Source organism: Echeneis naucrates, chromosome 23, assembly GCF_900963305.1.
Source record: "Echeneis naucrates chromosome 23, fEcheNa1.1, whole genome shotgun sequence".
NCBI lineage: Eukaryota > Metazoa > Chordata > Actinopteri > Carangiformes > Echeneidae > Echeneis > Echeneis naucrates.
This window is the reverse complement of record NC_042533.1, coordinates 11,739,456-11,760,714: the sequence shown is the minus strand read 5'-3', so window position 1 is coordinate 11,760,714 and position 21,259 is coordinate 11,739,456. Positions and strand designations below refer to the sequence as shown.

The window sequence follows — 21,259 nt, the reverse complement described above, 5'->3', positions numbered from 1 at the left end:
AACAAGTGGATGTTTAGTTAAGCTTTGAACACACGAAAAGTTTGATTATGTTTAACTTTACATGCAGGATAAAGGATGACCCGTCCAGTGAACAAAACGGTGCTAAATGTCCCCAAAGAAATGAAACACAATCATTACTGTTCCACGAAAAGGATAGTTGTTTTAACGACACCGGTGGCCTTTAGTCCGACGGTCCTCGATCGTACCTGAAGGTAGCACAACACATCCACACCGTCCCCGCAGTCCACAACACACACAGTCGCTACCTGCCAGGCGGAATGGACGTACTCTCCGGTGCTCCCTGCTTCATCCTCAGCCAAGCGGAGCCGCGGGAGAAGCCAGGCCCGACATGACAGCACCGGGACGGGAGAAGAAAGTCCGTCTGCAGCCGCGTGTGACGGTCCGGCCGGAGGCTGTGCGGGCTGCGGGTCGCTACGCCGTGCTGGCCGCCCTGTGCGTCCTGTGCTACGGCAACTCTCTCCGCGGGGAGTTGGTGCACGACGATGTGTGGGCTATCATCAACAACCCGGACGTTCGTCCCGGCTCCAGCCTGGGAAACATCTTCAGCAACGACTTCTGGGGCAAGAGGATGGTGGACAACACGAGCCACAAGTCCTACAGACCGCTGTGCATCCTCACCTTCAAGTAAGTTCTTCCAACTCCGTTATCCCCCCCCCCTCCATGTTGCCCTGTTATTATTACTGACCCCCGCTGCTAACTGTCGCGCTAAAGCCACACAAACACGCGACCGAGGCTGACGTCATCCAGCTGTTGCAGCCTCGCGGTCAACTTTGGACGGCTTTGGAGCGAAATGTTTCCCCGCGTCAGCCGCGCTGCGTTATCACGGAGGACCAGCAAACTTATCTCCGATGAAACTACTACACTGCTGCTGGGGAGAGGGGAAAAGTGCGATCGTGAACGCAACAGCGTCGTTCAAGTGCCTTTGGCCCGTTCTAAATATTTACACAGACTGTCGGCGGGGGGGGGACAGTCAACTTGTCCCAGCACATCATAGCTCTCATGTCCTCAGCACTGGTGTGATTATGCAAAATTCCGGTTTAAGACTTACAGGAATGTGGATGAACCAAAAACACACCCAGAGATAAGGTTTAACTTGTTGCTCTATTTTTTGTTTTGTTTTTGTTGGAGTTTGTTTTTTGAGGGTGGGTGGGGGGGTTGAACATCCAGCGGGAGGTGATGACTGAGCACACCAGGAGGGCGGGTCCGCACTGCTGAGTTTTTTTGGCACTGGCCTGTCTTGGAGGAACCAGTACTGGGGTGGGATGATGGTGAGAATGATATTGTGTTGCAGTGATTCCCTGAGACAAAAAAAAAAAATAAAAAAAAAGACAGCAGGCCCACACACTGCTCCTAAACACGGGAACCTTTCCAAACTGAGCCTCGCTCATACAAAAATGGACTTCTGTGTGAGTCAGAAAAGTCTCTTGGTCCAAGACTCACTTCTCCCCTCTCTCTTTATTGCATAATTCAATCGCGGATACGGTTTCAGAGTGTAATGCACAGGTCTTGGACTGAAGGTTTGTTGGGCAATTATGAAAAGTGGAGACAAGGGAAGAAGGGGAGATGTGCCCTTGGTGCACAGAGCTATGGTTGTGAAGCAGGGAACATATCAGCACTGCTGCCAGACTCTAAAGTGAGTCTACGTGACAGATACCTATGTGTGAGCGAATATTTCCAATAGAAATTTGTGCTTTTTATCATCAGTCACTAACAATCAGTCATGGCAGACTGGCAACTCAGTCTGTAGAGCCAAACGATGCTGGCAAATTTTATGCATTGCGGTCAGCAGATTTTAATTATAGAAAAACGCTAGGTGCTACTGGATTGGTGATTGGTATTTGAAAAAACTGGCATGCTGAGTTGTAGTGAGGGCATAGACTGCATATAAAGGTAGATGTAGAATAGAAAAGTGAAGCTTATGTTTAAGAGCGGTGAACCTGGATTTTATCTAATGACCATCAGGGATGACTCTTCTGAAGGAAGTCACATTGATTTGAAGGATATGTGAAAATGGCCCTACTTCTCACTTAATTTATTACCTCAGTAAACATTTCCTAATGAGTTCTTGGTCTCAGTCTCTAGTTTTAAGTCTCCTTCAACTCAACAGTACCGCACACATGCACACACACTTCCACAAAGTCGGTCGGCTGTGTAAGAGCTAACGAGGGGGACAGAACCATAGTGTGACAATATTCATTTGTAAGTCTGTGCTATATTTTGAGAGTCCAAACAGTGATAAAGAATCTACAATTAGAGCAAAATAATTCAGCAGCGAGACCAGGGAGATATAAACTCCTGGTTCATGCCAGTTAAGCCTAATGCAAATTTCCACTGCTTTAATATGATAAATGGAACAAAGTAATTAAGCTGTTTACACTTTCAGTGGCGTTGAGCACTGTGGGCTTTGGCTATACCTCTCGGTATGGACAGTCACTGAGCCTCCCTGATAGAGCTGTGCTTCCATTAAGGGAAATAAAACGCATTTATCACATGTACCATTATCACTAAAAGAGCCAGACTCCTAATAATATAATAAATAATCCTATAGAAACATATGAAAATCACGCTCGGTTTTGTGGTGTTACATTGAAGCTATAGGGTCCACTGCAATTACCAAAGAATATATATCTTGGGGTTAATTAGACCTAGCCTGAGGGTCAACCTAGCACAATATCACCCATTGGTTAATTAAAGTTCCAGTTTGTAATTCTTGCTACACCATCTTAATTTTTTAACAATATTAAGAGGGGAAAATGGAGCTGAGGAGGAGTCAAGGCTGGATCTGACCTGCTCTGTACATGCGCTAATTCGTATCCTACTTTATGGTCTATTTCCCTTTAATGGTACCAGATTTTTAAAAATGAACATCATGTTGTATTGAGCAGGACTTGAAACAGAGCAAATGAGTCCATTTTCTCCTTGCAAGTATTTTAAAAAAAACAAACAATATTACCTTCATATTTCATCTTGCTTAGCTTCAGTTTGCTAGCTCTTTCGCTCTCATTTTCATCACCTTCTCTATGTCCTTTTCTCCCTCTGTCTCCTCATTTTGTCTCTTATCTCCTCCCTTCCTTATGCTGAGCTTTGATTGATGTAGCGTTTTCATTTTCATCAGTGCCAGTGAAGAGAGTCAATATATCATGAATTGATATCTATATGGATTTATTAGCTTCTCTGGATTATCTTGCAGTGAAAATAAAAATATATCGGAGTACCCAATTTTATGCATTTCAATAATTTACACAAACGGAAATGTAGTTTGTTCAGTCTCACTTTGGATAGTAGGAATTAGTGTTTGATGGAAAGGCAGGTAAAACTTCCGCAATGTTGTATGAGGACGAAAAGCTTTGAAAATCTGTAGTTACCCTGGTCACGCTTTAGCTGCTTTCAGCTGCCTGTCCAGTACGTTCATGATCAAAGAGCCACCATCGTGATCACTCACTGTCACCTTCCCACTCATAAGCATGCCCCTCTCCATGGTGTTGTATGATATCTTTGCAGCAGATATTTTTAGGCAGTGGTTTCACAACATTTGTAATGCCTATCTCAGGAAATTGACCTCACAGGTGTGTTTGGCCATGAATGACTGGAAATTTATTTTTAAATGTTTAATTTGTCTAACAGAGCCACTCAATTATCTTCCACTTACCCCCAAAAAATTCTTCCAAAGAAGCTGACAAGTTATTATATTAAGCTTTGCTTTTTATGATAATTTATTACTTCAGTGGAATTTTCTCAGGCAATTCTGATTTCTTATTTAACGCTCATCAGCCTGACCTGCCAGTTAAATGTTGGGGTATTCTGATCTTCTATTGAGGAACTCTAATTGTCAGCCATACAACCGTCTATTCCTACAGGCTTGGAAAAGCACTTTAAGCAACACTGGCATTTATGAGACGTCAGTGAATCATATTCAAATCCCACTGAATCACTTCTGAAATTTGCAAAACAAATCTGGACATCACTTTTGACAGAGTGCCCTAGTATGTAGAATTATGAAGTATGTAGATACAAAGTATATATACTTGACCTTGACCTTTTACCTAGTGCAAGCAACAGGTTGGGTCGAGTTAGCACAGTGCTTTGGTTTTTGACACCTGAAAAATGGCTACATTTTCATCAGCCTTAGTTTTACTTTGTTAACTCCATGTATATTAATGTATGTAAAGAAATTCCATTCCGTTTTAACCAAATTATCTGTCAGGGTTGTCAGGGTGCTGGAGCCAACTGGCGTTCACCCTGGACTGGTTGCCAGTCTACAGCAGGGCTGACATATAGAGACAGACAGAGACAAACAACCATTCAACTGTCACTCAGACCTACCAGCAATTTAGAATCACCAATTAACCTAGACATGCATGTTTTGGACTGTGGGAGGAAACTGGAGTACCCGGAGGAAACCAACGCAGACATGGGGAGAACATGCAAATTGCCTGGGAATCGAACCCACAGAGTTCTTTGCAAACAAATATGAGCACGTAAACTGTTCTTTGCTTTCAACCTAAAGTACAGCCGTGTGCAGTCAGTACAGCGTCACAGAGCTGCGAGCATGACTGGAGACTGCTGAAAGATTGTCTTTGGCTATTTGTTAAAATCACTTGTGGCTATAATGTGAATTGTGGAACCTGAATTGGGTGAATCTGGCTCATGGAAAAAGAACATGCTTAATTTTCTCTCACTTTTATGATTGGCTCGGTGGCCTTTTTTCTTTTACCGTGATCATAATTATCTGAAGCCTGAAATTGTTGTGTTTTTTCCTTGCTCTTACCTGTTGAGGGACAGTGGATACAGGTTAGCATGGGGCTTTAATCTGCATCAAATGGTGACATTAGTACTTCAACTATGGCCAACATTTTATAACAAGGAGATGTCTATGACCCTTCCATTCTTACTCAGCCAAAAAAGCACAAGTGAATGCTGAAGCCTCATGTTCATGGTGAGAACATGTTCAGAGACAGTTCGAGGGGAAAGCGAATGTAACAGCAGAAAAAAAGCAGGAATTATTAACAAATCGAAAAAAAAATTGCAAATGATATCTCAGGGCTACAACATGTCCATCGATGTACACACATTGACACCCAGACTAATGAGTTCTGCTTAAACAAGATTTCGTGGTGGAAACTTGCACTAATTTGGTGACTGCAGCATTTGTAACATTTATTATTCTTGTGTTAGGGGAATATAAGTGTTAAATCTTGGTAAATACACTGCACTTATATATTTCTTTATTAGTCTTATTGACTGTTTAAGGTGCAATGGAAGATAGGAAGCTATAGCACTTTTTTACCCTACATTTAACTGCTCTCCCCTATTACACATAATGATACAAGATGTTTCCCAAGGACACTGAGGAATGTATACTGGACGACCTGGGAATTGAACTGAGGCCTATTTTCTTATTGCTCTTCTTTGTCATGTATGACAGCAAATTATAGACTGAACCATAATATAATAAATACGTATTCACTGTCACATGGCCGTCAGTGCTATTATGAGTGATGGGGGTGTGAGTATGTGGGTGACAACGTAACCTTCCTTTGGCAACATAACTGAAGGGTTAGTGTTTTAGTTCACTGAACAGCAGGATTGGAAGGATTGCGTGCAATTAAATCAAATATAACTCAAAATTAATCTAAAATACAAGCCAGCGGGAGCACACACTGTGGTGTTTTTAGTATTACAGTTATACCACACAATGCTCTTATATCAACAATGAATGAAAATGACCATGTTTGGGGAAAATTATACAGCTTGGCCACTTTACACTACCTGCTCAGCAGCAACCAGATGACAAGACACAGAGACCAGCCGGTTAACACACCGGAGGGTCTGAAGACAGATATTTTTCTCAGAGGGAGTTAAGACAGCCAAGCTGGCTATGGTTCCCTTGTTTCCAGTCTTTTGCCAAGCTATGTTAACTGGCTTCTAACAGTTGTCATTGTAATGTAAAGTCTTCTCATTTAACTTTTGGCAAGAAAATGTTGCAATATTCTCTAATATCCAAAGAGCTCAAACCACTTTTATTATGGAAGTAGTTTTTCAAGGGAATTCTGAAAACACAAAATGGTGTAATTGGGATGTCCTGTCAGCCATGAAACCATGGTCTTGGAGTGTGTCAGGCCAGAGATCATCAGACATCTTCATCAAGAATGTCAATCCCCTGCCACCTCAATGCTCTCTATGCTCTCTTGATGTTGATGTGATGTGATGTTTTTGGTTGCTTTTCTTTACTGCAGCCCTGATGCCAAGGAGACAGTGACTGATGTAGAGGCTGTCCCGATAAAAACCCCTGGAGCCCCCTTCTCTGTTCTTGGCCTTCTTCGATCTGGTCTTCCCAGGGGGACAGGGAGCTCCAGCAACATCACTTGCTTTGAACAGAGTGATGCCGTTACAGAGGCAAATACGTGCCTTGAGTGAAAAACAATTGGTGGGCTTGGTGACATGAACTGACTTAAAGTGGAGTGGGTAGGAACCCTGGTGTGTGTGTGGCCCTGTAACGTGATGGTTTCACTGATTTCATTGATGATACTTAGCTTAATTACCCGACAGCGTTGTAGCAGCCTCTCAAGCAGTCGCCTGGCCCTCCTCTCTGTTGTAGTACAGTTGTTGGAGAAGATATTGGCTGCTTAATGCTTCTCGGAGGGGGCTCTCAGTGGCACACACACACAAGCATGTGCAGGAGACAGCAGGGCCACGTTAATGGCTGGAGACAGCGGAGCGGGATAGTGATCTTTTAAGTGTGACATGTGCTGCCTTATTGCTCATACGAGGAGGGGTGGGGGGAAGGGATGCTCAGTGTTTTTGGTTGTAGCTCCCAGGGCTGTTTGGTCATCAAATTCTCCACACCACCTTCATTAAGTTGTCATGTGAAGGATGCTGACCTTCCTGAGACACCTGGGGAGAAGATGACCGTGGAGACACTGTTTTCCCCCAAACATTACACCTCAGCGACTGGGTGCATTTGCAGAGATGCATGCTCTCTTTTCTCTGTGCAGAGATACAGATTAAAGGTTAATTCAGGTCACAGTAAGAAATCTGGTTTGCTATTAAATTGGCACTGGTGCTGAATCTTTAATGTCGAAAAGCTCCGACGTTATCTGTTTGTATACGGAAGGAAAAGAATAAAAAACGGACTTACTATTTATTATTTCCCAATAAAAGTTGTGTATAAAAAAGTTCTCTCTCACAAGCAGCAGGACACAAACAGAGACTCTTTTATTAGCTACCATATTGAAGACGACTAAGCATTCAACATGTGGTTATGCTCGTAGCCACAAGTGCTACATGTTTTTAGCCCAAGAGGGCGGAAAAACAAGCAATCTGCAGAAGCATCCAGCAAGAGTCCATCATGTACAAGCAGAGACAAGTACAGTTTGCCTTTGCCTCAGGTGTGTGTGCTGGCAGCCTGCAGCCAAGACACAGTTATTTAACACAGAATTAAATAATACAAATGTGTTCAATTTTAAAATATTAGTGATTTGTCTAGTTTGCATAGTTATATAGGTCTATTAAAAAAAGCTATCTTAATAAAATCCTTAATTTTCCCCTTTTTATCTTTAATAAATAATAAATCTAAGAGAACTGTAAAAGTAATTAATAAGAAGCATCAGTAGCAGTCACAGTACCATTGTGTTAAGTTTGAACAGTTCCCTGTGAATATTAAAGTTGTGCTGATGAATGATGATCTCGGTGCTCAAGGCTCGTCAGAGTGATTGCTTTGCCAATGTCAAGAAAATGTTTGGTTTGTTTTCGCTGTATTGTAATAACTTCATTAATAAACTCTGCCCTTGATATGCAACTCGTATAGCTGAAGCTTGCAACACAGCCGTACAGACACACCACCCAGTTGATTGTGAGCCAAGTGCAGTTTGTTGTGCGTAGGATCCAGAGCAGATCAACACACAGACAGAATGTGTCAATTAGTTGGTTTCTTAGCTTGATGCTTCTTATTAAACAGAACTTTTGGAAAAGAGAGAAAGTGCAGCTGTTTCTTTGTGCTTACCTCTGCTGATTCTGGGTGGATATTGTGAATTTTCTGATTATCAAATCTCAACAGATAATACTTTGTTTGTGACATTTGAAGATATCCATAAAATGCATTTGTCGTCCCACTCATGGAAAAAGAATGAGACAGTGGGGAAAAAACTGGACAGTCTTACATCGCTGTCCTCTTACTCTCTCTCACTCATTTGGCTATTGGCTATATGACATCTTGATTTGACTATAACCCCTGAGTGGATAGTATCAGCCTCATTTGCTCTGACAATCCTGGCTGTTGTGTGTCTACAAACCTTTGTGAATGAGCAATCACATGACCAGAAGCAAAATTTTCTGTGCAGCAGCTCTTTCAGGATGAGTGCTGCGTTTCCCACAGGTAGAGAATTGGCTTGTGGTTGTGGGTGGCATGTCACGTGACTGGTGTTCATGCAGAGACTCATGCAGTTTAAAGGGTGAGAATGTGACCCAGAATATTTTCTGTCTACAATTTATTGATGTTCCCATGGCACACAAAAAAATTAGCTAGTACATACCAGAGCACACAACTCAGATGGCGTGCGGCTTTAAATGAGTTACTTTGAAAAGAGTGAAATGAGGTGCGCTAATGGAAGATTTAGCTTGTTTGAAAAGAAATTGATTTTATCGGTGTGGATCAGTCTTCATTCGTCCAGATAGAACCTTTACATGGGGATGATGGTGCAACTATTTGCTAAAATGAAATGTTTTGATCTCAAAACACGCTTTGAAGACAGATTAATAGACCTTACTCATCGCTCAAGGTTCTGATATACTTGAGAAAGAATATTGATCACTGGGTGGACAGATGACACATACACACTTTTGTTTTGCACTGTGCCAGTACATACAAAAATAACAAAGTACGTTTAGCATGGCCATAGATTTCAGACCTCATAGGGATGAGCCTGTCCTCCCAAGGGGAAAAAAAAAAAAACTCAATCATTTCAGCAAACGCCCAAAATGAGCTCACAATTCATATCATTTAATTAAAAACAGCCTAAGGTGCCTATGTGTTATGACATATCACATCTTCAGTACTAAGTGATCAGCTGCACCATCACACACCCACTCTCTTTCGCTTGTCTACTCTAGCTGTGCACACAACCTACATATGGAGCTATTTCTGAAGGACTCAAAGAAAAGCCATGTGTGTGTCTTAGCCCGTCAGCACACACAGAAGAGAGACAGCTTGTTACATTAAGTACCGTAAAAGTAGGACTACACAGTCAAACAATGTACAAAAACGAAAATATTCAAATATCCAAACAATATCCAAATTACAGAAGCTGCCCTTTTTTTGAGGAATCATTCATTCATTCATTCATCTTCTACCGCTTATCTGCTTTTCGAGGTCACAGGGGTTCTGGAGCCAATCCCAGCTCACATTGGGTGAGGGCTTGGACACCCTGGACAGGTCACCAGTCCATCACAGGGCCGACACAAAGAGACAAACAACCACTCACACTCACACTCAGACCCTCTAGTTGTGGGCCAGCAGCACTGACCATTATGCCAAAATGTGTAAAAATATTTGTCCTGCATGCCTTGGCCTATCAAAAATATTATTAAAGCAATACTAAATATTAATATTAAAATATTATTATTATTAACCCTAAATAACGTGTCTGTTTGATTCCCAACCAAAATAACATAATTTTTAGATTTTCCTTTTTGAAAACTAAATTCCAACTGAAATCTTATCATATATATATATTGCAACTATAATGTCTGCCATCAGAAGTACAGTGTCTTTTCTTTCACCCTGTAAAAAGCTTTCCATCAAGTTTTATGAATCTTATTAACATCAAAGATTGACAGACAGTGACCCCAACTTTTTGAAAGTCAGGGCCTGATATCAGAATTTTTAAATATTTGTATATCTGATTATATAAGAGAAGGAAGTTGGCAATTTTGAAGCTGATGACAGGTGGGCTAATCCTCAGAGCACCAGCAGTGCTGTACTGTTACTGCTATAAAGAGAAGCTAACTGAAACAGTAGACCTGTGGTAAATTCAATTTATTGGACATGATTTGGAAATACATGCTCTTGTCTATACATGGACTCACAGCTGACAATGCATATCAGAGTGAAATGCCAAGCCATGTGTGGGAAGGAAGTGCCTGCAGAGCTTAAAGACAGGATGATGCCCCTCATCAGTGAAATGAAAGCAGACTGCGAGAAACAAGATTCTCTAGTCTGATGAAACCAAGAATGAACAGTTTGACGTCAATTCTAAGCATCATGTCAGGAGGAGACCAGGCACTGCTCATCACGTGCCCATTACTACCCCAGCAGTGGTGGTGGCATCATGCTGTGGGGTTGCTTTTCAGCAGAAGCAACACTGATCTGCAGAGAAAGTCTCCAAATCTAGATGCCAGATCTGCAAAGCCTGTTGCATTATAAATATATAGTATAAAATAACCGATTTTATTTATATATCTATATATGACTGAAGCTCTTGCCACCACCAGCTGCTTCCAGTGCTGGCTAGAAAACTCAGATAGCCAGTTAATAAATGTACACACACAGATAACTAGTATATCCAATTAAAATTACATTTGGAGTGGCTTTATCTTATAGACTACTAAATGTGAATGTTTGCGCAGTTGTGTGAACTTTTCCGTTTAAGTGTGTGTGGCAACTTGTAATGAGGCTTTGGAAGCCTTCATCTCCACACTCCTATTTATCTGAAACCCTTCCAGTCTCTGTTTGGCACAGGTTACATACAATCATCAGCTTGCGCAAATCACACATTGATTTTGCGGTCAGTGAGCCACTTTAGCCAACCTGAGGTACTGTTCCCCCATCTCTGAATGAAAAGACTAGATCAGGGTTGCAGGGAAATCGCACCTCAGAGGCACAGTCAGTCCAGTGGTCAAACTTGTGATGTTAAAAATTTGCTTTCCACTGTGTTTGATCACAACTCAGAAGTTTCTAATTTTTCCTGCCATAATTTTCTCCACGAGCTGTGGCAAGTGGGCCAAACCAGGGTAAATTAAGTTAAATTTCAATTGTTTTCAGAGCACCGGCGTGTATCTGTCTTTCTTCCGTCACAGTGTAGCTCTGCCTCCTTCGTCTCCCTTCGGGAGGTTTTCCTCACATTTTGCTTTTTAAGAATGCAGTGATTGTGGAGATGTTGAAGGCACAATGTAATGAGTATTAAAGAAGTGGGCAAAGCACCAGAGAGCTGTGGCTGTATCATTGAAATGCTTCCAGAGTCACACTCTTGCCAGTCAGGATGTTTCAGCTTGTCCAATTCAAGTTAGAAGGCTGAAAGCATTTCAAACATGATTCATATGGTTGTTTGTTACTAGGTTTGTTGTTACTAGGTTTGTTGTTACTAGGCTCGGACAGCTCTTGCTGACGTCTACTTTACATTAAATAAATCATGAGCATATGATCCAAGGGGGCATTTTTTTATGCATGTAGAGGAACAGATGGGTGAACCCATCCAACACCTGTGTCTTGCGGGTCTCTCATATGCATATTTGTCTACTTTACATATTGGCAAGCACACACCTTCACCCACAAGCACACACACATACATACACACATGCCTGTGGGGAATGTGTAGGCAATCCAACATTGTCTTTTCTGTGCCAGTACACTTGAAGGCTTTTGGGATGTGATCAAGGTGAAGGACACACACAGATAGAGTACATTCACACACATACACATGCACACAAAACAGCCTCAAGGTCCTTTTTATAGTTGGGCCCTGATGTGCACCACGAACTGAAAAGTGATTGCAGTGAGAAAACGAGGGAGCGAAAAAAAAAAAAAAGAAATGGGGGAGTGAGGGATAGAAAGAAACCATGTGATTAAAATAGAAACACGAGGACAGACAGCACGAGACAGGCAAGGAAGAAGTGACGGATGCTCTTCTGGTGGATGAGGAGGGGAAGGTGTCACACCCGAGCAGGAGATGAAGAGTGAAAAATTAGAAATGACGTGGTGGTTAGGAGAGAGATGTGTAACACTGCTTGAGTCAGGGAGGCTGACTCAGATAATGATAGTTTCATTTCCAAAATGCTGTTTATCTATTTAATAATTTAAAAAGTTCAAGGATCTAGTCAGGGACTTGCTGTCATTTTGCCAGCCAGGACATTTAATTATCTGCTATCCTTTATTCAGGAAGAGTTTATTCTTTATCACATTCAGAGCTTATCTGAGGCATTTCCAGCATAGTTTAGTTGTCGTCTTCTCTTGCCTGCAGTGTTTTATTCATCTTATTTTACTTTGCAGGGATTTGGTAAGGCAAATTACCATAGCTGTTAACTGCTGATGCAATGTTCTCTGGAATAATTAATCTATTTTTAGTATTCTCACAAGTCTCCCAGTCTCTAGCATGGGAGATTTTATTGGAGTAAAAGACAGAAAGTCATCATGTTGGTGCTGCTGCTGCTGCATAGTCACTAACCAGCAGAGGGACAGTGAGCTCAATTACCTGTGTTTCATCTCTTCACCCTGACAGTCAAAAACAGAGGATAGAGACGTGTCTGTCCCATAATTCATGACACAGCTGCTCTGAACTTCTTGTCTTCAGGGTCTTCAGAAGACAATTACCCTGAATTCTGGCTACTCCCTGGCCTTTCCTGAAATACCAGCTGTCTTAATTTCCACTTGTACTCAATCCATCTCTCTGCATTGTTGTTGCAGGAGGCTATACAGCATATCTCAGACTCCTCAGCCTGGTCACCGCCTCTTTCTGGTCTAGTCTATAACAAGACGTCACTGGTTGAGGCCGCAAGCCGAAACGCAGTGCTCTCACAGTCTCCCCCTCTTCCTCATGCCCCATGGAAATAGCTGAAAATGCGCGTAATGTTTTTTTCAACCCAAAGCTCAGTTTGTTCACTAAATTAAGAAACCTCACTACAGTCTACAGTAAAATATCACAACAGTCTCGTCCCACCTACTCCTGAACCAAACTGTGTGACAACATCTGAGCTAACTCTGTTAGAAGACAATTTCCATGTTTACCCTGCCAGTGACACCAAAGCTCTGGTCTAAGTGTAACCTTTCTAGACTGGTCACTGCCTGAGTTCTCCTCTACTGACAGCTTCAATAACATATAGTGGTTTTGCTATCAAGGACCTTGCTCACAAAATTCATGCCAAGTTTCCAAGTTAATGCAGTCGATGTCAGTAGATTTCCTGGAAGTCGGGAACTTTTAGGCACCCTTAATGGGTCTGTCGTATCATTGTTACTTTTGCTGCCTTCGGCCTCCTTAGAAACATTTGTCTTCTTGCATTGACACACACCCACGTATCCAGAGCCAAGAAGCTTTTCATGTCCTCCATTGTTTATGTGTCTTTCACGTTATAATAGCTTTGTGGGTCATTGCTATAATAATAACATCACATTTAGTGCGTACTATCTGCAGTATAAAAATAAGTTACTGGTGTCAAAAAGAGTAAACTTCGAGTTGGTGCCATGCTCTTACAAAATCATGATTAGTTTGACATTAATATGTGAAGACAAAATAGACTAAATTTACACATGGTACATGATAGTATGCATGAGGTTCTGGGTCTGTAGGTTACGCAGATCCATCACACAGAAGTGACGGATGAGTTTCCTCTGACAGTAAGAAAGAGTATCCATCAATCAAATCAAATCAAATGTATTTATATAACGCCAAATCATAACATAGTTACATCAAAGCACTTTACACATACAGCAGGTGTAGACCAAGGTCTTTATCGAGTTGTTAAAGAGACCCAACATATTCCTCCAAGAGCAAGCACTTGGTGACAGTGGCAAGGAAAAAGCTTCCTTTAAGAGGCAGAAACCTTGGGCAGAACCAGGCGATAGCAACGCTTCCTTTCAAAACGTCCTTGAGCAGGATGCTGCACCTGACCTGGCCCCTCATATGAAGTCTCCCTGAATGAGCACATCAGTTAAATGCCCTAAATGAAAAATTGAAATTCCTCTAAAACCTTTGCCCTCTGGATTGGTCAGGACCCTCCAGGCCCTCTGAGAAATCCATCCCACAATCCTTCAGTTGTTCCACAGTCATCTCAGCATCAGCTGTGAGGGTAGATCATCATCATCTAAGGTCAGGGTGAGATAATGGTGAGGGTTAATGCTCTCTCTGCAAGTTCAAGAAGATTGTATCAGTCACCCTCATTGAATTATGAATAGAAAGATGGTAGTAGAGGCCAGAGTCTCCTTCATCACATAATAGGCTCGACGAGGGCTCACAGAGGACTCGATTAGAACCAATTATAATCAGAGATAGGGAGTTCAGATGCGATTCCATATTCCATTCAGCTCTCTCTGTTTGGTTTTGTGTTTTGCTCTGCAAAGTCTTGTTCTGGGGTGCACTTATGCAAAAGAACCCACTAAAACTCCTTAACCTGCTTCATATTCTGTGTCAAAGAGGGAAAACAATGTTGTGCCACTGTGTCTGACATCATCAGTTCAGCTTATCGTTGTGTTCCACATTTTTCTTTTGCTAATCGAAAACTGGAATATTTGCTGTAAAATAAGTCTCTTGCCTTAAAAAACAAAGTTTGACCATGTGACATCCTTTGCATCCTTCCTCATGATATCTGCCTTGTCTTTGTATTTCTTATTCTTGTTGTATGTGAGAAGTATTAGAAATGTGGTGCTAAGGGTAAAATACACCTAGTAAAAAAGTACTTCTAGGCATCTGGACCGTCTTGATGATTCACTTACATCAGGTAAATACTAATGTGGCTCTAAGCGCTTCTTAGAATTTATCCAGTCAGCTTAAATTTCTTTTTTATTCAACAACAGAGTAACACTTGTTTCCCTGAATATCAATATGTGTGAATTGTAAACACATTCCACTGTTTAAAAAAAGAGGGCCAGGCATTTGTTTTCCCTGGCAAATGCAGAAAATTGAAAATATAATAATTCTGTATTTTTAGACTAACGTGCACAAGAGCCATGAAATAAACAGTACAGGATGTAAAGGGTGTTGTCATTAGGTGCTATCCACTTAGACTATCATTAACAATAACTCCCAGTAAATAAAGATCTCTACTGTAATGATCACTGTGAGCACTGACAGAATCAATGCCTGTTGTCAGGACATCAGGCTAACATCTGCAGATAGCTATCAGCATGGAGAGACTGAGTAAAGCTGAACCCATTGTGCTCATGCCTCTTCCACAGCCTCACATCTTGTTGCTGGAGGTAATCTCTGTCCAACAAACACAAACCGAGCTCAGATCAGTTTGTCTTTCTCAGTCTGTCGCCTCCTGCAGGTACCAGAGTCAGCTGACTGTCCTGAGTCACAGCCATCCTGTAAAATGCGCTGGCTCCAATAGACAGGAACTATTCACACAGCAGTCAACAGCAGAGACTGTAACTTACTCAGTGAAGCTCATACAGCAGCTGTCATATATTTCCCTTTTAACTTAAAATAACCTTTTTTGCAGGTTGTGACAAAGCAGACGTTTTACATATCAGAGACTAACAACAAGTACAGACACACAATATGTAACATTGATGTTGCATGTCTATTGAGAAATGCAAAGATCAGCCTTGGCACTATAAGAGTGGATGATGGATCATTCAAATAAAAACTGATTAAATCATATTTTTCCAGCCTCTTTGTTGGCTGAACAGCTTATTTAAGAGTAATGCTGCCACAGTGAAAAACAGGGCAGCTAACAGCTCCTTGGTTTTGTTCTAAGGCAGAAGTAAATAACCATAAAACATTCAGCAGATTGTTTCCTAAACAAAATATACAAAAAGAACAGTAGGCTTGCTGTCAGACTGTTAACAGTCACATTGTGGCGGCATGTTGTCCATGTGTCCATCTCTATAACCCTTTGAGGGACTTTCTTAAGATTTTGGCAGATGACCTGTGTGGGTCACAGGTCAAATTCACAGTTTTGTCCTCAGGAATGATATTCAGGGACTGATGCAAACAAGGTCATTGTAACAGTATACACTTATTATGAAACAATTAAAGCATAAAATGATGAAGTGAGGACTTTCTATCCAAAAGGTCAATGGCTGACTTCACTGTGACATAACGTTCTGTACAAGCACCTCTGGTTTCTATTCAACGCTGTACCTCAGAAGAGGAAACTGTGGTCATATTTCCTACAACCTGGCAGCTTGGCGGAGACAAATAACCAAAAAGCAATAACTAAGGTCTCAAGCTGTAGTGTAAATGCACGCAAGAATGTAAAATGCAAAAGGAACTTAGTGCTCTCTCTCTCTTCATTCATTCAATTTTCATGAAAAACAAATTGTACTAAATCTAGTGAACCCTGAGGATTTTTCAAAAGGAGATAAACTTCTGCCACATTCATTAACTTGCTTTTAGCTTCTTTTGATATTTTAAAATGCTTACTTTGTATTGCACTCATGCTTTTTGATGGTTTCCAAAATGTTGTCTCTTACAAAGAGAGAAGACCAAGGGGTTTGTAGAAAACAGTTTTATCTCATGAAGACACCCTCCATAGTTTGCTCACTGTAAAATTTGATGTAGGCGATTGCCTCATAACTCTCAGAACACTTTGACATGTGAGCTGAAGAGACTGAAAATAAAATAACCATCACAGCTAATGACAAAACTCTTCCATTTTAGATCAGATTCCAGGTTGGTACAAAAGCCGGATTTGTCAAGTTCCATGGCCAACAAATTATTCATGTCCTCTGTTGAGTCTCTTTTGTCTCTTGCTGTGACAACACAGCCTTCAGCAAAGAGAAATGACTGATGACGTCTGCTGATTCACCTTAAGTGTTCTGAAATCAGCAAAACAAAATGCAAAATGGTAATTTGCAGGAATTTACGCACAATAAACTGCATAAGAGGAAATTCTTTTAAATATATGCAATATGACAGTGAGCAGCAATTTGAAAGTGAGAATTTGTTGATAGTTTTAGAAGGGTGAGAGCTTGGCCTCAGCCCACTACACCTTTTATGCTGTATTCTGTGCCCTCGAGCTACATCAAGTTCAGTTAATGGTCTCATTGTGCAGAAAAACATTTTATTTCGTTGATAACCACTGAACGGTGAAGCACAATACATTTTCTTCAGTGTGTTGCGTATATACTGAATTTTCTACAGCTTCGGCTGCCTCAAAAGTGAGGACAGGGTTAAGAAACGTCTCAGAACAGGAGAAAAAAAAAAGAAACTGTCCCTGGGATGACATGAATGACATGGTACTATATTATCGAACCTTTATTCTTTTTGTGATCATGTCTGATACAAACCTTTCTTCATTAAAATGCAAACCGCTGATTCCATCTTGGTGTTGAATTCATTTAAAAGATATATCCGTTGAAATGTAACCACTGTGAAGTTTCTCTCTTCCTGGGTTTGTTATCTTCTGTTTGCGGCTGATATTCTGTTAGTTGAAGAAGGCATTGTCACAGCTTTATACCAATTATGATAAACTAGGTAAAAATTGCGTATCTCATTGTTATCCTTCACAGAGGGAGTAGCTGCTGGAAGATCTTAAGCAGGGTGTGATGTGATGTCAGGAATCTGACATTCTCTCCCGAAGCAATCGTGCTGTCTTCATTTGAAATTCATGGTGCTGTGGAAAATGGATTGAGATTCTGTTCAGGATTATGAGACTATTGCTTCATCCAGGAAATGTAGAAGGTCATTTACTTTTTAGGCTTCCGCTGTAAATCCAGAGTGATGTATTGCTGAATGATCCTTTTAGATAAGCTTGACCCTTTTTTGTCTGCGTGTGATTAGGGTTTATGAGAAAATGAGTGACACTGACTACACATGTTTTATACAGATTATATGCATATATCTTACTGATACAAATGCGTCCTGCCACATCTGAATACTTTTCTATCTTTTCTTTCAGGTTAAACATCCTGCTTGGCGGGACGACGCCTCTGTATTTCCACATCGTCAATGTGTGTTTGCACTGCGCTGTCACCTGCCTGCTCATGCACACATGCGAGCGCTATGTGTTTGAAGACTCACGCCTGGCATTCATCACGGCCCTCCTCTTTGCTGTGCACCCTGTCCACACAGAGGCCGTGAGTACACAACACGGACAGACTGTCACACATGGGAACTAACAGAGGATCCACCCTAAAGTTTATTGAACATGCAGTGCAGTAGAAACAGTAAAACAAGCTTCTCAGTTGAAATTCCCTCTGAACACTTGACACAGAATACCAAGTTACCATAGGGCAGCGTGGGAGGTTGAATGGTCAGTGTGCATGCCATGTTATCGCAGCATCTCGGCTTTGATTCCATCTTTGGTCTTATGTTTCAGGCATTTCCCCTGTTCTCATTCTCTGTTTCTTGGTGACCGCTCTGCTACTTAATAGTTAAAATAAAGGCATGAAAAGCCCCGCAAAATGATAGTTAATGATAAAAACATAGATAAATGAGGAAAGGTTTAAATTTTCTGTGTTTCAAAACTGGGCCATTACGACCGACACAACCTTACCAGCTCTAGTCTCTCACCCAAGAGCCTTGGATCCTGTTAAGCCCCTTAAAGGGAGATGATCACGAGCATGGGGCAACCTTATCTCATTGATTATTTTTTGGCTGGGCCAGTAAGACTTTGTTGGTTGGCCTGGCCTATGGCAGAAGCCAATATTTTTGAAAGATTAAAGCTGATGTCTTGATGTTGGTAGGTAACTTTGACAAACTAAGCCAACTGAAAGCTGGAACTAACCTAATATTTAACAGACAGATGTGAGAATAGTGTTCAATCTGGGGACTAGTATGTGAAGTGTATTTCCTAAATAACCAAGACATAACTGAAACAAAGCAGGGGGCAGTGATTTGATAAGCGAAGGGTATGACAATGGATGCAAAGGTACATGGAAAGAAAGCATGAGACTCTCTTTTGCCATTAAGAAGCAAAGATCTGAAACCATCCAGTCTGCAGCCTCATAATGTACAACAATCAATCAATGGTAATTGACTTTGTCACTCCTGTAGTTTTTCTGACTGCTAATTTTGCAATTATTGTGATTTAACTTTTGGAGTCACAGTTCCCTTTATGCTCTAACACTAATGTATTACACTGTAGTGGATTTATTCTCATTTAGGCAAAGGGTTTGGCAAAGTGGAAGTCAATGAATTAACTGTTAGCAGCTTCTTTCAATTCTGTGCGCGTACAGGATTGATGGACAGTAATTTTTAATGGACATCTAAGATAATGATGGAATCCAAGAATGCAAGTGCAACAGTGAATCATCATGAGTGATATATGGAGCACCTTGGCTGTCCCTTTCTACTGCGTGTTAAAGCCGCTGGGGCTTGTGTAACTGTTAAACCTGCTGGTGAGTTGGACAAGTTACAAAAAATTACTTCCTGTTGTTTTCAAAGCACCATTGTGCAGCTGTCACTGTCTTTCCAAACTGTACCATTGCCTGCCTCATTGCCCCCACCTTCAAGTCTGTGATTTAAAAAGAGGTAGAAAGGAACAAGGCATGAGCCGCAGTACTGATTTCCACAACTATTAGCACAGGATTGCATGGCTGACATGCAACAACATTTTCTAGTTACTACCAATTCACCACAACCTTCAACCGTACAGCCCAGAAAGTGGAAAGAACATCATGTATATAACTCTGTGTCCCACACTGCTTTCCTCTGAAAGGAAAGCCTGGGAGCTTGGTGAAGTGGAACATCCAGTCAGTTATCATCAGTTCAGTTCATCTTAAGTCAGTGGAAATCCCTGCAAAACCCATGAAACCTGATAATTACATTCAGTATGAGGTTGGCTGATTGGTTAAAAGCACTGTGCAGTGATGTAAGAGTAAAACCATGTCAGGCAGGTGGGAAAAAGCAGAGCTGAGGGGGGTGGTGAGGGTGGGGGATTCAGCTGAAGGTGACTCAGAATTTATTCAGAACCAAGGCGCAGAGCACAGATCCCTTAGGGTCTGCTGGTCTAGTCCCTGCGTTGCTGCTTTGATTGATTCAAAACATTAGATAGATTAGAAAGTGTTACTTGTCACCAAGGGGCACTCTTGTTTAAATAAAAAAAAATACAGACACATACATTTACTATCAACAGAAGATTCAATTAGTGTTAGTTAACTGCCATGACAGCTTGGTTAACTTCTTGTTTAAAAACACAACAGCTGATGGAACAAATGCTTTCCAATGTCTTTTTGCTTTGATCCACCTATGGAAAGTAGGGAAGAGTGGTGTAGTTTTCCCTCAGAGATACTCTTGATAAGCATGCCTGGCATCATTGTAGTTAGTGCCAATGATCTTTTGGCAAAGTCTGACATTATTTCCCTTCTTTTTGCCAACCCAAAACTTTACTGGAAAAGTTAAAATTGACGCAATAAAAGATGAATAAAACATTTCCAAGAGACAAACTTGTTTTGATTTGTTATGTTTAATGGCATCTGTGTCTATGCTAGACATATTATTTTAGGCAGTATCAAGGGATGTTCTTTATTTCCTCTCCCCTAAAAAATCTACCCCAAAGCTTCAGCAGCAGTAAATATCTTCCTGATGGAGATTATACATTCCTCAGGGCTTTGAAACCAGACAACACTTAATATGCTCCACACCAACTCACTAATATCTTTTCATTTTAGTAATACTGCTAATAATCGCTTCATTTATTCACTTTAGCTCTTTTTATTCAGTGTTAAACAACAAAAAATAGAACCAGATAAGAATTTTATTCAAGTTACCTGAACATAAGATGCGGAAACAAAAAGATCACACAAACAGTAAATAAAAAGAGGCAATAAATAAAACAACAATAAGGACCACAGAAATAAAAATGTCAAAAAATGTAATTGTGTTTTGGGAAGAGATTTAAAGGAGAATACGGATTTACAGTGATATCATGATGGTCCACTGACCACCATAAGAAGCAGTGGGTTACTATTTCCCAGTAAAGGGCTCTTTATTAGTGTTCTTTATTTTTCTGTCCCTTTCTTTGAGGCTGTAAGACACATGATGGAGAGTTTATATCCCATTCGGTTGAAAAATGCTCCAATCTTCTGCCCCTCGTGGCTGAACTTGCAGTACCCTGCAGAAGTGCCTCTGCGTAACAGAGCAGTTCCCTTGGAATCAGCACAGTGTCACATTATTATTTAACTCACTCCTGCTTTCAGACCTCCAACTCCTTTGTGTCCCTGTTTGTTGGGCCAATTCAGCTCCCACACTCCTGCCATTTAGAACCTCTGCTCTACTTTCCATCTGACTCCCAAAGGGCAACAATTTTCCTTATCTGACTCCAAAAATGAGGCAAGTCAGTTATAGTTGTAGACTCTATGGAAAAT

The 21,259-nt window shown here is 41.1% G+C and overlaps 1 protein-coding gene across 1 annotated transcript in view; it reads left to right on the top strand.

Annotated features, from left to right (window-relative positions):
• Positions 1-250: 250 nt before the first annotated feature.
• The window catches only part of tmtc1 (transmembrane O-mannosyltransferase targeting cadherins 1), a 105,208-nt gene continuing 84,199 nt past the window's right edge, over positions 251-21,259 (top strand). The window contains exons 1-2 of the mRNA XM_029495390.1: positions 251-645; positions 17,851-18,028. Coding sequence (XP_029351250.1) covers positions 350-645; positions 17,851-18,028 — 474 coding nt within the window. The 5' untranslated portion in view covers positions 251-349. The remainder of the gene's footprint in view (positions 646-17,850; positions 18,029-21,259) is intronic.